At 43.2% G+C, this 18,077-nt stretch overlaps 1 protein-coding gene across 1 annotated transcript in view; it reads left to right on the forward strand.

Annotated features, from left to right (window-relative positions):
* Window positions 1-2,279: 2,279 nt before the first annotated feature.
* The window catches only part of KDM3B (lysine demethylase 3B), a 58,918-nt gene continuing 43,120 nt past the window's right edge, over window positions 2,280-18,077 (forward strand). The window contains exon 1 of the mRNA XM_074155567.1: window positions 2,280-2,450. Coding sequence (XP_074011668.1) covers window positions 2,280-2,450 — 171 coding nt within the window. The remainder of the gene's footprint in view (window positions 2,451-18,077) is intronic.

Below are 18,077 nucleotides of genomic sequence, written 5' to 3' on the forward strand. Positions count from 1 at the left end.
AAAGAACATGGCTGCTGTCTATGGAAGGGGTGGCCTTAGATACAATATTTAAGGGGAGGGTTGAAAACCTGTACAGCCGACTCTGCGTCAATCCTGCTTTTCTCAAAGTAGGTAAGTTGGATCTTCCACACATCAGCTGCTCTGGCAAGTGCCTTTCTTTGGATTCTGGAGCAAGGACCATTGATCGAGGCTGGGATGGTAGCGGACTGGAGAAGAAGCCATCTTCAGTGGTCAAGAGACAGCTTTGGTTGTAGCCTCGTGGTTGCTTACATGAGTTCTCACAAGCTGAAATTGCAGTAGCTGGTTTTGCAGCCTTTTAAGTATGTAGTAGCTGTCTTCACCCTTTTACAGTAAGATAGTATTTGAAATTAATACACAAAATTAGCCCTTGAAACTAATTTTTCTAACATCTAGTAAAAGTCAGTGCAACAGAATTAGCATAGAAAAGTGGTTAGGTATTTCATAAATTGAAGTGAATTCATGTTTTATGGCCTATGCTCCCTGTGTTGATCATTAATGGAAGTTAGGAAGCCCCTTCCTATTCTTGGTGGGTTGTTTGTCTAGCTGGTGCTGCGCCCCTTTGGAATATCCAACACTGTGCTTAGGAGATGGGATATGGGAAATGCAATTTCCGTCTTGGAGCTGGTGGAATGAGAAGGGGACGTTGGACTACTTGGAATCTTCCACAATGTGGCACTATTTCTAATACATAGTTGATGATCTTGTTTCCATAAAGAAACTTAAGGCATGAGGGCAAAGCCTGGCCTTCAAAGAATGTAATACTGATGGTGGATTTACCATGGCAATCACTTAGACGCAAGGCATAAAGGCTCTGCTGCTCTTCAGTAATGTTTAAGGTAGATGTTGCCTCCTGTACTTATTTTTTTTAAAAGGAGGTGGGTGTTAATAAAGCAAGTGGTGTGCAGCAAATCAAAACTGGCAGATGCTGTGCAGCAGAGGAGGAGACAGCAGTGTTCTGATGTTAGTTCTTAAGTTCTGTGTTACTGTTCAAAATACCGAAGTCAGACCCTTTTGAACCTTCTCTTGATGTGAAAATCTGTCTTAGAAGCTGCTCAGTGTTTTATCTGTGTGCCACATCAGAACTAAAATCACACCATAATGAGTACAGATAATGGGATGAAGTATGCTTGTGAGGACAGGTACTTTGTACAAACTGGTGTTGGGCATTGGCTAACCCGTTTCCCAGTACAGTAAATTGCATTCCTCTAACCAGAGAGTAACAAAGATGAAGTATTATCAGCTACTTAAAACAACCTGGTGCAATCATTTGGAATAAATGAAAGTGAATGCAAGCGATTCGCCCCTGCTGCTGCAAATTGTCAAATGTGACTTCCCTCCGAGTGAGGAAAAAGCGCATGCACAAGATAACTAATTTCCATGAGAACATCCTTGTTCTGGTATGGAGCACAGCACCTGCTCCTCGTTACAGTTTCTGTCAGGGCTGGTGTGTCGTTACTGCACCAACCGAGAGAGGCTCAAGTCGCTGGTCGTTTCTCTAACTGTAGGATTTTTGAGTATTTTGTGGCATTCAAGTATGTTGAAAAGGAGCAGGTTACGGCATTGCGCTACTCTATGTGAGAACTGTTCAAATGTATCAGCTAATCGTGACACCTGCATACATTAACATAATGATTTTCCATCTTTCTCACCCTTTAAGTAAGTACCTTTTCAAGACCTGCCTCACTGAAAAGCAAAGCACCGAGACCTGTGACGGGCTGCTGTTACTCTGGGGCCAGCGGGATTTACTCCTGCCAATCTGAAATACTCAAAACCCCAACTCAGATCCCACGTATCAGCCTGTTACTGTACTGATTTTGTGAGTGTTTACCTCGAAATTTAGGTTAAAAGCTCCCTAATTTCTGTGATAATTTCGGGTTTTGATCTTGGCGATAACGAGAGGCCCTTGCGGCAGGAAGGCCGCCTGCTACGGCTCCTCCCGGCGGCCCGGCTCCGCCGCGGGGCCTGTGCCTCCCGGCGGCCCCTCCGCTGCGCGACTGGCCCGGCTCCCTCCGCGGCCGCCGCCAGCCCGTCCCGCCGCCGCCCCTCAGAGCCTCGCGCGGCCGCCGCGCGCGCGGGGCAGTGTGGGGCAGAGGAAGCAGGGGGGGGCGGGGAGGGGGGCGCGCGGGCGAGGTGCATGCCGGGATCGGGGCGGGCGGTGCGCGGAGGCCCAGCGCGGGGCAGTCGCTTGCTCGGTGTCTTGGGGCGGCGGCGACCGGTGGGCTTGGGCCGGCGGCGGAGGCGGCTCCTGCCCGTCGGGGATGGCGGACGCGGCGGCCTCCCCCGTGGGGAAGCGGCTCCTGCTGCTACTGGCGGCGGGGCCGGGTGAGGGCGAGGCGGCGGGGCCGGAGCCAGGGCCTGCGCTGCCCTCCCGGGCCTGGCGGAGCGGCACGGTGCGGGCCATGAGCGGAGCCGTGCCCCAGGACCTGGCGGTGAGGCCCCGGCAGTGGAGGGGGGGTGGGCTGGGGGCGGCGGGTGGTCGCGGGCGGGGACGCCGCGAGCCGGGCCTCCGGCGTGTGCCGCGGCCTCCCGCCGCCGGAGCGGGCCGGGGCTGGGGCCGGGCGGTGCTGCGCTGCGGTCGAGGCGCTGGGGCCGGTGCACCGCCTTCCCCGGGCGGGCGGCCTTCTCGGGACGCGCGGCCTGCTGCCGGCCGGGGCGGGCTACGGGGCCAGGAGCGGCGGGCCCGGCCTGCGGCGGCGGAGCAGCCCTGGCGGACGGCAGGGCAGGGGCCGCCCCGAGGCGGGGAGCGCCCGCAGCCGCTGTGCGGGGGTTGGGAGCGACCCGGCTGGGGAACGAAGGCGCCTGGGAGGTTTCTGCTCTCCGGTGCCGATGGGTCTGTGTGGACCTTGCGGGTGGGGGGTTGCGGGACGGCGCTGGTCAGCCCAAATGACACCCCTCTTCTGAAGGCGTAGTTTGGAGCAGGGTTTATCGATTTCATTCTGTCTTAGATTTTATTTCCTGCTGTAGGAATTTGTGATTCCTGTAACGTGTTTAAAGACTCTTTAGCATTTGTCTGGTTTATTTCTAGTATAGCTCACTGAGGGGCTTGGGTGGAGATCTTAAAAAGAGCTGTTAAAAGATACTTGTGCTGCTTCTCTTTGCATGGCTCAGTTCTGTGACTATTCGCTGTAAGCAATGGCGTGCTTTGGAGAGCTGATGGCATGCTCTGAGAGCGGCAGCTGTTAACATGACCCATGTTACCTGTGGGGAGTAAGGTTCTGTGTTTGTGAATAATTTTGTTAGTTCTTTTTATGATTGCCTTTTTAAAAAATTGTTGTTGTTATGATAAGTTCTTTGGGCTTCTTTGCAGAATTCCAACTTTGGGAAGTTTCCTTGACTTCCTACAATCATGCCACTTTCTTTGGCCTTTTTTAGAACCACAACTAGGGCTGTCGGTAGGAAGTAGTATGCTGATTTTAGTTTTCCAAACCCTGTATCTGCAGTTGAGAGCTGTGGTGATGAACTCTAGCTGCTCCCGCATTTGTTTCAGGTGGAGGAAAAAAAAGAGCATGCAGAAGGGGGATCTTCAAAAGGAAAATGGGATAAGTGTTTGAGACTCTGAACTGTGAAGATATATAGGGGCTCACTAAGACTTGGTCTGGAGAACTAGTCTTGTAGCAGGCTGCATTTGACATATGTACCATCAGTGCTCTTGCATTACGGAATCATCCATCCCAAATACGCCTATGATGTAGCAAACTTTTGGTGTGCCTGGTCTTACTACTGTTTTGGTGGAAGGACTGGTGGAGTGTTGTGCGCTTTTTTTTTTGTGGGTCTCTGTCCAGTAGAAGCTAGTTACTTGTTTCCTGGTTAGTCATTGCTGTCCAACCATGTGACACCTGTTAAAGTACCCTAACAAAACAAAAATCAACTTCTGTGCTTGATAGTGTGGGAAGAATAGGGTTTTTTTGGTGTGTGAATTCATTACCTTCGTTCAGCACTGCAGTTCTCACTCCAGTTCCTTTCATCAGTAACCTTCCCCTTAGCACAGTACCAGTGATGCAGCTCTCTCTAAACAGCATATTCTCCAAATCTGCACAAGAACTTTTAAATGTGAACTGTGTAAAATGCTCAAGTTTTTTCAGAGTTCTGTAATGTGGAATATTTAGTGTTGCCATGGTACCTTCCATGCATAATGAACACTGCTTTGACAATGATAACGATGTACTATCAGAAAAATAAGTCATCTTTCTAAACTCATTCTGCCAGAAGAAGCGGTGAGTTGGCACCAAGCAGTCAACCACAGTTTAGGAAATACTCATCTGAGGTAAAGTAATAGTGTGGACTAGGTCTGAAAAAGACTAGGAAAAAAAACCTATTCTACTCTTTGGGTTATTGAAGTCTGTGCTTTCTCGTGTTTTCCTGTAAGGATGGTTTCACTTACTAGCCCATAGTTTCACATTGGGCTTTTAGAAATACAAAACTGTAGTCTGCCTTTCCAAGGCAGAAAACTCAGGAATGGCCAAGAAGTGTAGAACTTAAAGCACTTCAGAAAGCAGCTGAAATAGCTTGCTTTTATTATTTCTGCCCCCCCCCCCCCCCCGTATTGGAATTTTAGGAAACTGTTGCTTTATCTGGTGGGGTAAAGCCTCTGAAAAGGTTTTGGTTTTTTTTTTTTCTCTGTGTAAATTTGGTTACAGAGAGTAGCTCTTAAATATTCTTACTTTGATAAAATGTGAAATAATCTAACTATGGTTATGGTCAGTTCTAGTTGTGCCCTCTCCAGAGCACCCAGAAGAAATCCAGAGGAAAAACTGTGCTGCTATTAGAAAACAGCTTTGCCTCTTCTAACTAGAAACAGATCTTACCCTTTTTCTCAAAACCTTTGTTAGGACAGAATCATAAAAGACCTGTCAAACTTCAGCTCAGTTTTGTCCTAATATCATAAAAGGACATGTTACATGTTAATGGTGAAATATCTCAATGTGTCATACGCAGGACAGAACTGCTTTTGCTTAAGTGGAAAACAAGAGTGTGAGAGATGACTATTTTAACGCATAGATGAGCCATAAAAATACCCTGGAAGTTGGAAGGCCTAGGACACAAAGTGTTTTGAATAGGACTGTTTTGGAATAATCCACATATGCTTGTGGTAGATGGTAGAGAAAGAATTGGGTTGGGTTGGTTTTGTTTTGTTTTCCCTTTATGGATAGTAAAATATCTCTCACACAAGTTTTTTTTATGTCTGAGTTTCTATCTTTCTTACAGTAATCTGCACATATAATTGAATGTATTCTGAAGACATTTTTCACTTGTAGATGATATGTACATTATACATCTTAATGAAAACATGTAGTGGTCTAAAGTATCTTATTCATAAGGGATTTCATTTAATAAAGTTGATATTTAGAAATTATCTGAGTTGTAGAATGAGCTTAATTTACTTTGCAAGTATCAGAGCTGTTTGAGTTAACCATAACTATCAGGGTGTTTCAATTAGTTTTCTAACTAGGTCACACTGGAAAAGAATATCTTCCTGTCTGGAGACTGTGTGTAGTAGATGGGGGATGCTGGAACCCTGCAAGGCTGGATTTAGATTTACGTGCTCTCAAACAGTTTTCAGATGCTACTTCAAAGTCATCTTGACAGTTGAGAAGAATGTGGGAAAAAGAGCGTATACTGTCTGTTTGGGATAGGCTGTGCAGAGGTTCCTGCCAGCTGTGCATTTGTGTCTGCTGCAGAATTTCAATTCTCTGATTGGAGCCGAGTGGGGAGTTTGTAGAGGCTTTCAAACTGGAACAGATATGGAAAGAGGAGTTTTCAGACAGGGAGCTGAAACTGGAACTCTGTGGAAGTGGTGGGAAGGTTCACAACAAGCTGGGGTTGTATGAATCCAGGATGTCTGTGCCACTGTGCTCGTCTTCATTTCCTCCTGTCCTGCAGAGGTGGCCATATTCCTGTCAGCAAGGTGCTTGTGTGCATTTGCATAGTGAAAGAGAATATGAGGGGGACGGACCACAGAAAGGGGTCTAGGCTTTGACTGGCTCATGTCTCCTGTTGCTGCTGTTGAGGGTAGAACACTGGGCTGGAGGAATGTTGGTAAGACCAGGAGGCCTCTCTTTCATGCTTCTTATTGTAAAAGAGATGTTTAAGAACAAACAGGATGATGATCATTTTTTCTTTTCAATTTTGACTTGCACTGGAAGTAAAAGGCAGTTCTTCGAAGGAGAGCTGACTGCAAAAGTAGTGGATGTACATTTTCTCCACTTATTCTGTGATACTTTATTGGTGGCCTAGCTACAAAACATTACAAATCCTTGTTATGCCACAGCTGTTTATCCTGATAGCCTTTCTGTCTTCCCATGTGTGACAGACAGGCATCCTCACTGAAAATTTGCATTCATATGGTGAGCAATGTCTTCTGTGGCTCCAGTGATTACTTTTCTCGGGGCTTAATGGGATCATGAGGGATTCTATAATCATTTGTGCTACTGAAATGCAAGCACCAGAGGTGATACGAGGGGAGTGGAATACATCTGCATTTGAAGCTTTAGTAAGTATAAGTTTACATGTTTTATTAAAAAAAGGGTCTTGGCTTCTTTGGCAGTGTAACTGCAGTAGAGGACCCTCAAAAGCCTCCTGGCAGATCTGAGGTGGTGTCCTGATTATTATGTTATAGGTGAGGAGTGAGGTGGAGACCCCAGCTCAGGAGTCTTCCCTGATCAGCAGACAGCGAGGGGCAGGGCGGACGGTGGCTGTGGAAGGAACTGGGAGGACTGGTCTTGGCAGTGGTGTTACTGGGGCTGGCGATGAGCCTGGGAGGTGAAGGGCTGTTCCTCCAAAATACAGGTTATAGAGAAATAACAGTAGCAAAATTTGTGTGGCAACGTGCAATAGAGGCTTATTCGCCTGCATGCATTTGGTGAAGCCCTTTGCAGAGTTGTCCTTACACAGCACTCCCTGATTCCGTGTCAGCCGGGTACTGTCTCACCCTCCTGTCTTCCATGTTTCTGTTAAACAATGCACACCAAGTTCCTGTCTTTTTTTTTTCCTCCCCTTTTCCTTATTTGAAGACACTTGTTATAATTTCTTGACCGGGTAGTAATTACTGTACACGTGCAGGAGTTTCACTTGAACTGCTTTATTTCTGGGGATTATGGAAATGCCCACTTTGAAGGCTCACTGGGCCTATGTGGCATTCATGCAGTGTTTCTGATATTTTAGAAAGCATCACGCTGTCAAACGCATGCTATGTTGATCTGCACGTGTGCAGTAATTTCAATACATTTTAAACCTATCAGACTTGCACAAAATAAATATGTTTGGGGGAGTCTAGGTAGAAATATGGAAGCTCTAGATTGAGAAGGTAAGCTTCTAAGGTAGAGAAACGCTGCCTTTATACAGCAGTCTGGGTATTTTACATTTGTGTCACTGAAAGAGCTGTACTGGACAAGGTGGAAGGCCCTCCTAGTCCCCTCTCTGCCCTGTCCTCTCTTGTGCTGATCGGATGTGGATGTCCTGACACAGCTGTGGAAGCAATCAAAATTGTTAACCTTCCAGCAACAGGCTGCAAGGTGGGAGTTTTAAATGATGCTTAGCAGCAAAACCACACACAGCATGACTGCTGTATGTTTGCACCAGTGAAGGGCTGTAAGTTTTTGCTTATCTGGTGGTGGATGCTCTGTAGAGATCACTGATTTGTAAATATTGGACTGACTCTGGAGGGTCGGTCTCTTCCTCCTCCTGCATGGTGTTTGTTGCAGCAGAATCAAGGATTTCATATTCCCTAGTTCAGACTTAGTGAACCATGGTTATTTGACTTCAGAAAATTGCTGCTCAAGTGGGCTTACTGCTTAAAATGTATATTCAAGGAATCTCTTACTAGAGTTAACTCATCTTCTTTATATTTAGTGGTAATTGCATCTACAAGTTTTATTTATACTGATATAAGCGATAAAAAAAATTGTAGTGTTCTTGCATGTTAAATTCATAGGAGTATTCAGATCCAGCTTTTGCAAGTGACAGCTGGAAGGTTACTGTGTGCTGGCAAAGTCTGTCTGCAGGAAGCTCCTTGGAAGTGTTTGCGTTTGCAGATCAAACTGTTTGCCTTTGAAGAAGTTGAACGTTCGAATTACAGGCACAAGAGATTTAGAGATTTCATCAAAATTATTTGTTTTGACCTTTTTGAATATTGTTTTCTAGTGTTGAAGTCTAACAACAGAAACAAGGAAAAAAGCTAGAAAAATAACATGTACTTTGGCAAGACCTTAGATTTTTTTTTTTTTCCCCGTCATTGTCAAAACATAGCAGATTTTTCCTTTGGCAGTTTATTTTCTTGGGTGGACAGTGTTGACATGGTATGTACATGGCTTGCTTTTTACCAAATAAAATGCCATAAGCTGGGAAAGTAGAAACCTTATGTTTTACAGTCTGTTTGGTGAATATACCATCACTTCATTTAGCTGAATTTTTAGTTATGGCTGCAGAAAGCAGTAGACTCAGTAAGAGCTGTGCAAATAGAGTAAAATTTAGCAAATATACTAGTACATATAGTCATAATTTAGGTCCCTGTCTTGACACGTTTGTTGGTATGTTTTTCTCTAAGGTGGTTGCATGTGTCACACTTCAAATAAATCCAAAAGACAGAATCTTTGTAATGACAGTAGTACAGTGCTGTAACCTGTAAGGGTTCTGGGCTACAGGTTGGCAGCTGGGTGTCATTCAAATGGCTGTAGAAATTCAGGTTTCTTTAATATCCATCCTAAGATGTTTTCTCAGTTTTCAGTGGAGGTATCAGTGCATATACTAGAAATTTGAAAGGTTTCTTTCGTTTGTTTATGTTTCTCAGTGTGATGCAGGGCAGTGCCTGATGCAGGAATTCCTGTGGAATACTAGCAGTTGCATGCTTTATTCTGTCAAGTTTCAAGTGGAAGACTGATTATTTTGTAGGAAGTGAAAACACAGGGACTTGTGGATATGGAGCAACTTCTGTTTGAAATGCAAGTGATTATGACAAAGTTACTTGGGGTTTTTGTCTTGAGTTATTACTGTGTTACATCTCTCTGCTTTGGTGGCAGCCCATTTCCTAAATGTTTTGGATGAAAAAGGTAAGCCACTGTTATAACCAAGCAACTGCTTCAAGAAACCTGTTTTGTATTTTTAACTTCTAAAGGTACAAGACATTCTTTTTTCTTTTTTTTTTTATTTTTTCCTGTAGGAAAACAGTCTTCTGCATGTAGTTTGTATATACATATTCCTTGGGCAAGTTCTGTGTACTGAGTGGCTATTTTCCTTTGGCCGATCTTGTTCTGTGCTTCAGTGAATTCCTTGATTATTAATTAGACTGACCATTCTACTTCAAAGTCTGTGTTGTCATTGTTCACATTTCTAGGGCTTTTCCATGCACGTATTTTGACTTCTCTGTGTTGTCACCATGTACTTGAGGTCTTTACAGAGCCCACTTTTTAACCCAACTTCTAAGCTGTTGGTGGCTTCAAAAATATTTCTATATAGCCACATCATGTTCTTACAGAAACGTTTGGAGAAATCTCTTTTCAAGAAGACGTAGCCTATGTAATGAAAGCTTGTGTATCATGTTTGCATTTCGTAGTTGAATAGATTTCTAATGTGGTTGTAAAATACATTTACTCATACAGTAACTTCTCTCGGTGATGTTAGAGTGCTCTTTAAGTAGTCTTAATGCTTCCCGTTTCAACTGCTGATTACAGGACCAAAACAAAACTCAGTTTTACCTACACATAGTTAGTGTCCTGAGGTCCCTGTGCTTGTGACTCCAGTTTCTTGCGCAATGCTTCCTGCTTTCCCTGTGAAGTCGCCGGTGCTACCTCCTTTTGATTAAATGCGCTAACTAAGGTATGCAACTTCTCAATCAGTGGCAGATTTATTTTCTTTTGTAGTTTCTAAGTATGTTTTAATTTGAAACACTTGATATTGCAAGCTTATCTGTCATTGGAAAAAATCTTACTACTTCTGTCTTGTTCTCATTGATAAGTGATGGTGCTCTTCTGAGGTGGTGCTGAAAAGGAGTCCCTTTTCAGTGTCCCACCTACTCTAGATGGTGACATGCCACTGGCAAAACACAAAGAAAGATGGGGAGGTTTTCTTGTATAGTCAAGTTTTCTTTGCAGTTTTTGCATGCTTAGCAGACCTTCTGCCATCTTTCTGAATTTCCTCCAAAAAGCAATGGTTTTGTTGATGTCCACCTAGTTCATTTTGACATTAATAACTGTATTCAGAGATAAGTTTCATTTGTTAGAGTTGCTCAGTATGCTAAATGACATTGAAGTGGGTGATTTTGGAGAGAGGCTGACAGTTTCTTTGACATTCTTCTAAAAAATAGCATACTTTTCTACTTGAGAAGAACACCTTTGCTTTCTTATTTTCAGATTATTGAGAATTTGGCAATAACCTCCAGGTTAAAGCTGTTCTTTGAGATTGAGTTTAACTGTGGTCATGTGGTCTATCATCCAATAACTTAAAATAAATTTTTTACTTTATCCAATTTAATCTATAAAACTCAGCAAAAATGAGATGTACTACTACTTTATCACTGATGTTTTTTCAAGGAAGATGCCAAACTTGGAAAGCAAAGGAAAAAGAGTGAGGCAAACCAGAATTAGCAATTGGAATAGTAAATTTTTAGAGGCTGTGACTGTAAGAACTTCCAAAAGCTCCTCAGATTCTTCTCTGGTCTGCATAAGGTACCATTAGACTTGAGGCTAGAAATGTGTCGAAAGAAATTTTATGCCAGCTTTATCAGTGACATTAATAATTATGTGGCAATAATAATTCTTCTGCTCCAATACTTGCCATTTTAAAACAAATCATTTTAATCCTGATTTTACCATTCCTCTTAGACTTTTGTTAATCCCACTCTTACTCATTTTTAATGCAGTGCCATTTAATGCTTTGGATACAGTAAGAGAAAGTCCTTCATCTCATATGCAAGATGTGTAGTTAAAACTTTCTTTCACTTTTCACTCCTTCCATTTGTTGCCATTCATTTTTTTGCAGCCCCCTCCCCCAGCCCACACCTGAAACTTATGCTAGTATTTGGCAAGCCACTAGTATTGTCTCAATAGACTAAGAGTTACCAGGTTCGTTTATTCTTTGTCTTATACAGGTGTTGTATTTGCCGCTTGCCAATTATACAGCTACCAATTTTAAATTGTTTAAAAAGTCAGGGTATCAAACCTGCAATTTAAGGTGTTGCTTTTCCTTCAGAGTTCTGACCTGGAGGTCCTCATCCTTTTCTTGCCAGGCTGTGGAATACTTGGGATTAGGAACAGCCTGCTTGGATTTCTAGGTGATTTGTTTTGTGAAACAAGATAATCATCATCTCTATAGTCCAAATAGCTGCAGAAAGAAACAGTCAAAAAGGATTGTCTTGCTATTGTTTCACTGAAGTTGTTTTTTATGATACTTTGATTGGGATGCAGGCAGACATCGGGTAAGGATGCATTTTAGAAGAAATAGCAAGAAAAAGCACACTATTTGACAAAAACATGTACATGTTTCCAAAACAAATTTATTCTATGAAACTCACACTTTCCAATAGCTCAAGTATGTAGAGTTACTAATAGCAGAGAAAATTCAGAACTATTAATTTTAGTATAAATTAAGGGGAAAAGGTGTCACTTTTTAAGGATAGGTCTGGGCAGCGGTGAAAGAGTTCTTAGTGTTCAAAATGGGCTGGTGCTGCTTCAAAAGATAGTCTGTCTCTGGCTGCACAGCAAGGAGGTCTCCAATGGCAGGAAGTTTCTGTAGGAACGCAAACATTTTCTGAAATAAATTCCTCTTAAAAAGCAAAGCAGAGTGATTAGCATATTTGGCTCTGCCTGCTGTAAAATACACCACAATTACTGGATTCATTTCAGAGTGGGAGGGATTTTACATACATGGCTTGATACAGTGTGCATGAAGTGGTACTGTGTCTAACAAGCACAGGCTGAGGTTTCTGATTCAGCTGGCTTGATAGACTCGTGTTGACCGTGAGCCACAGGGCAGCGAGGTTCCTGCTAGATTCTAAATGTGACTTGGATAGCACTTGTTATCTGAGAGAGATTCCTGGCATCGTCTCTTTGTTTTTTGGAGTAAATCATAACTATCCAAATCAGCTCCTATCTGGAAGCATTCAGCAGCTCGACAGTATGAGTCTTGCTGCATAAAGTGGAAAAAAGCAGTGCAGCATGTGGGAGAGAGAATAGTCCAGTAGTTTATGTTCCTGCTCCTAATGTGTAAGAAAAAACTTGATGAGGACTTCAGCGGAAGAGTTTGGTCTGATGTTGTTATTGAGTCAATATAGTGGCTAGCTACTGTGAAAAAAAAAAAAAGATAATTAATTGCCCTTCCTATCTCTTGTGCATTGTTGCTTCATTGGACCCTTAAGCAAGCAGCACGGAGGACGATGGCAGGAAATGGACCCTTCCTTGTGTGTGCTCAGTTTCTGTGTGTTTGCTAAAGGTACAGGCTGTGGTGTGGGCGGTGGGACTGTGGTGACAGTGGTGAGGCCGTGTCCTGCTGCTCTCGGTGACAGCCAGCTGCTGGAGTGGGATCTGATCTTCAGCTAAGCTGGTCTAAGGGCTTTTACCTATCTAAATTTCAAAAATGTTAACTACATAAACCATCTAGAAAGAATCTCCAGCATTTTCTCAAAGTGCTGTTTGGAAAGTAACATCTTAAAGATACTTCGCACACAGAATTATAAATGCATGTATTTGTTACTTGCAGTGTATCAGGAGAATAAAGCTACTTGACGACTTTCTAAATTTTCAGTTTTGGAGAACTGTTTTGCTTCAACGCATGCCCCAGTTTGCATGGTGACTGAATCTCACGGGGAGGGGGCAGAAGTGGGGAGGCCACCCCTTTTACGTTTGGATTGTATTAAGTGGAGTCTCTGGAGTTCCAGGCTCAGTGCAGATCTGCTTGTGCTTCACCTTGTGTTGTGAACAAAATTGTACATTGGTTTTGAGTAATACCTTGTTACGAGGGTGAGGTAGTGTGGACTGAACCAAACCGGATGGCTCGCACGATCATACCTGTGGTAATGAAGGTTGTGGACAGAGCGCTGTGGTAGATTCTGTTTGCTATGGCACTTTGTCATTCTTCCTTTCCTACCTGCTTACCCTTTTGGAGGGTAAGGTACATACCTTTTTGAGCCACTGTGGCGGATTGACCCTGCCTGGACGCTGGGTGCCCACCAAAGCCGCTCTCTCACTCCCCTCCTCGGCTGGATGGGGAGAGAAAATACAACAAAAGGCCCATGGCTCGAGAAAAGGACAGGATCACTCAGCAATTACTGTCACAGGCAACGCACACTTAACTTGGGGAAAATTAATTTATTACCTATCCAATCAGAGTAGGGTGATGAGAAATAAAAACTAAATCTTAAAACACATTCCCCACCCCTTACCCCTTCCTTCTTCCTGGGCTCAACTTCACTCCCCATTTCTCTCCCTCCTGCCTTGAGCAACGCAAGGGGACGGGAATGGGGGTTGTGGTCGGTCCATCACGCGCTGTCCCGGCACTCCTTCCTCCTCAGGGAGGACTCTTCACGCTCTTCCCTACTCCAGCGTGGGCTCTCCACAGGGTCACAGCCTCCTTTGGGCATCCCCCTGCTCCAGCGTGGGGTCCTACATGGGCTGCAGAGGGACTCACAGGTTTTGTGTTTAACTCCTACTTTTGTGTGTATTTAGTACAGTATGACAGTAATATTTTACAGAAGTAAAGAAAAAATAAGAAAAGCTTGATTGTTCAACAAAATAATAATTTTATCAAATCAGATTTGAGATAGACCTGTCATTTTTATAGTTTTGTTTTCATTTTCATGCTGTCCTCTCTATTTTGGCCGGAACCACACTGAGGCTAGTAATCAGATTAATTCCTCGTCCTTTTTTATAACTGGCTCCTTAACTGTTGAAATAGTTGAAAGGTTTTCTAAAAATTCTAAAGTACATGAAGGCAGGTATTTTATTAAGCTCTTGCAAAAAAAGATTACTGTTCCCTGGGAACCATTGATTCATAAACATGTTCATCTTTATTAGAAATCGTTAAGTGCTGTTGTAGATTACTGTACACATTGAGTGTTGACTCACATGATACCAAAGCTCATCTTCAGTCACACTTACGATAAATATTTGTGGCCATTTATTAGCAGCTCGCTACTCCATGAGTGAATGGCTTTAGTAGAGTTATGATATCGCTAGTTCCTGCTGGTTTAATTCTGTTTCTGCCCTAGATCCCGTCAAAAGTGTTTTTGATTGTTTTGCTTAATTATCGTTATGCGTTATAGCAAAGTGCCAAGGAAATATAAAAACTATGTATATTTTTTAATTTTAGTAATATATTTAGTGTCTTCACTAAATATATAGTGTCTTAATCAGTATCAGCCTTTAAGCATAATTGTTTTGTTTAATAACTGTATTTTCTTGGTTATGTGATGAAATCTACTTTTTGTCTGGTTCAACACAAATTATTTCAGAGGAAGATTTTTCTCTTTAGTTTTTTTTTCCTAATTTTCCTGGCTTTGGGAATCAGCTGCTGTAAAACACCTAGTGTATGTATATGTATATTTCAGATTGCATTTTTTTGCCTTTGCTTGTAAGAAAGTTTGAAGCACGATAACTAGATTGGAAGCTAAAAGTTTTCTAAGCATCAGTGTATACATTATCTTTGTCTCACATAATGGATTCTAAAATAATACTTTGATTGCATTAGAAAATTGTTAGAAAACTACTGTAGTTTTTTTTTTTTTTATCTCATTTAATGGTGGTACTAGCTGCATGAGATCTCGGCTATGTCTCCCAAGTTGAAATCTCAGTATCTACCTTCTCTTCTTCCCTCTCCCACACGATGACATCGTAGTTCTTTCTGAATCATGAATAAGAGGTCGTGGACCAACTTGTTACCCAGTTTTACTTGGTAGTCTGCAACAGATTCCTACCAGTGCCTCCTTTCTGGGCATAAGTACTATTATTCCAATTTACAGATGGGGAAACTCAGCCAGTGAGACTAAAGGTCAAGGTCATGCAGGAAGCCTCTGAGGAAGCAGGGAGTTGAACCTGGGTCTCTGGCTACTCTCTAGCAACTGATGGACCATCCTTCCTTTCAAAACTAGGTAAAATTTATTTTAAGGGATATTTTTGAACTTGGATTTTTTTGCCATCTTCTGCTTTTTCTAACATATAAAACGTGAAAATGTAAAGATTTTATGTTTTTCATAGATGGCATCAACATTAGACCTTTGTGCAAATTCTAATGCAATAAGCTGCAGTATTTTTTCTATTATAAGCCATGTTTAGAGCCTGTGTGTCACGTGATGAAAAAGACCAATATATCTGTCTTATCTACACTAAGGTCTTCCTATTGTTGCTGCTTTTGTAGTGGAACTGATGTTGGAAAACTTCAGGGGAAATTCCATTTGAACCAGACTATACTCTATAGTGTTTTAAGGCCTGAATGTTGGGGTAATAGCTAGAGAAGAATGTGTCTTCTGGAAAAACGCTTCAGGCTGTCTTTGTATATCAAATAAAGCAGAGCAACAGCTCTGCTTTCTAGTGTCGCTTTTTATTGTGACAGGCAAAAAAATAAAAGGGGAGAAGGGGAGAATTAAAGGTGTGTATTGCACCCTCCAGTTGTATGCATTGGGGAAAAAAAAACCCACCTGATTTTGTAGATTAAAAAAACCCAAACCACCAAAGCATAAAAATCTACTGTTTGCAATTAGATATTGCTTAGGGAACGTGTTTTTCCCTGTAGGAGAACTTGGGAAGTCCTGCAGGTGTATTTTTGTCTAAGCAGCAGCATTATATTTTTTAGTGTGATACAGACGTATCTGCACTAATTGCATATCTAGTTGCTGTCATCAATACTGCTGTTCAAAGGCAATGGTATTAACAAAACACCATTGCTGTTCTTATCAATGGCTTGTCTAAACTGATTGTGAGCAGAGTTCGAAGGGTCAGCAGAATATATTGTTGGTAGATGTGACCCTATGGGTTGTAGGGTCGCTGATACATTTGAAGGGTAATTTATTCTGATGTAGGCAGAGCTTTAGCATATGGATGTTTTCCTCTTGACTCGGAACTACACAGTTTTCAAGTCAAGATAAGAAAAAAAACAACCCAGAGAACTCAGTTATAATGCAGCTGCCTTGCTTAAGGCTTCTGGGTTTTTCAACAGAAGTAGAATATTTTTGTTTGCCACTTTAAATGTCAAAGGGAAGTTCACTCTCAAGTCTGTCTCATCTGTCCTTACTTTCCTTGCTTTAGGCATCTCTTTCAGGATTCCTGTAGTGTTTTTCTCATAGAGTCTAAGCATATTGGACATCAGTTCATGAATGTACTGTAGTTATTTTCTGTAGTAACACAAAGTGGTTTCTATACAAACACTCGATGTGCTGTGCAACTCAGCTTCTGCTTTTTGTGCTGCCAGTACACAACATGATTTCTATCACAGACTCTGGAAACAGAAACTGAGAATGTTGCTGTGTATATTGAGCCTTTCATCCTTTTTGTTGTTGTGTGATCTGTTGGAAACTACTGACAGTATCATGTGTGGCGTTGCTTGGATCTGGAACAGCTGCCCTGCATATCTGTGTATAAGAAAATACTCTCTTGGGTATTGACTTAAAAGTAGTAACACCTTTTTTTAATGGTTGTAAGTCAAAGTTTGGCAGGATTCTATTGCTTGTGTTGATTATACGAAGATGGAAAAAACCTGAATATTGAACATTGAACATAAAGTGTGTAAAACAAACTTGCCATGACTACTCTGTTTTGCAGGGGAGAGAGATGATCTTAATATAATAATGTTGTGAGGCTTTTGTCTCTTTTTGACCCAGTTCATGGGTTTGGGGTTTTAGAAAGGAAAACTATAAGGTCTGTTTTCCGAGTTAAGTGATGATAGAGTAGTTCAGTTGAAAGGGGCCTACAACGACCATCTAGACCACTGCCTGACCGCTTAAGGGCCAACCAAAAGTTAAAGCATGTTATTAAGGGCATTGTCCAAATGCCGTGTAAACACTGACAGGCTCGGGGCATCGACCACCTCTCCAGGAAGCCTGTTCCATTTGACCACCTTCTTGGTAAAGAAATGCTTCCTCATGTCCAGTCTGAACCTCCCCTGATGCAGCTTTGAACCATTTCCAGGCGTCCTGTCCCTGGATCTCAGGAGAAGAGCTCAGCACCACCCTCTCCATGTCCCTCCTCAGGAAGCTGCAGAGCAATGAGGTGGACCCTCAGCCTCGTTCTCTCCAAACAAGACCAACCCAGAGTCCTCAGCCGCTCCCCAGAGGATGAGCCTTCCAGCCCTTTACCAACTTGGTTGCTCTCCTCTGTTCCCATTCGAGGACCTTCTCATCCTTCTCCAGTGGTGGATCCCAGAGCTGCCCAAAGAGCTCCAGGCGAGGCTGCCCCAGCACTGAGCACAACGGGACCATCCTCTCTCTGGACCATCTGGTCATGCTGTTTGATGCCTCCCCCCAGCTGGGGTTTGCCCTCTTGGTGCCAGAGGACACTGCTGACTCCTGCTGAGCTCTGCCCACCATCACCCCCAGGTCCCCCTCTGCAGGGCTGCTCTCCAGCCGCTCCCCTCCCAGCTTGTACTTGGGTCCGACGTTACTTCTTCCCAGGGGTGGAATCCGGCGTTTGTTCTGGTTACATTTCATGGCACTGCTGATTGCCCAATGCTCTGATCTATCTACATCCCTCTGCAAGGCCCCTTGTCCCTTGAGAGAGTTAGCAGAACCTGCTCGTTTGGTATCATCGCTAATGGCGCGTTCCACTCCTGCACCCAGATCATGGATATCAGACAGCTCTGGCCCTAGGACTGAGCCCTGAGGAACGCCGCTGGTCACTGGTCGCTGGCCAGCTGTAGCCATATTCACTGCAGTCCTCGGACCCCTGCCGGTTCTTCGTGCAGCGCACTGTGAACCCGCTTATCTTGCAGTTGGACAACTTGCCCACAAGGATGCTGTGAAGGGCAGTATATAAAGCCTTATTAAAGTCCAGAAAAACTACATCCACTGCCTTGCCTTCATCCACTGGGTGGGAGGTCTTGTCATGTCATAGAAGGAGATTAAATTAAACAGGACTTTACCT

Source organism: Numenius arquata, chromosome 11 (assembly GCF_964106895.1).
Source record: "Numenius arquata chromosome 11, bNumArq3.hap1.1, whole genome shotgun sequence".
Classification (NCBI taxonomy): Eukaryota; Metazoa; Chordata; class Aves; order Charadriiformes; family Scolopacidae; genus Numenius; species Numenius arquata.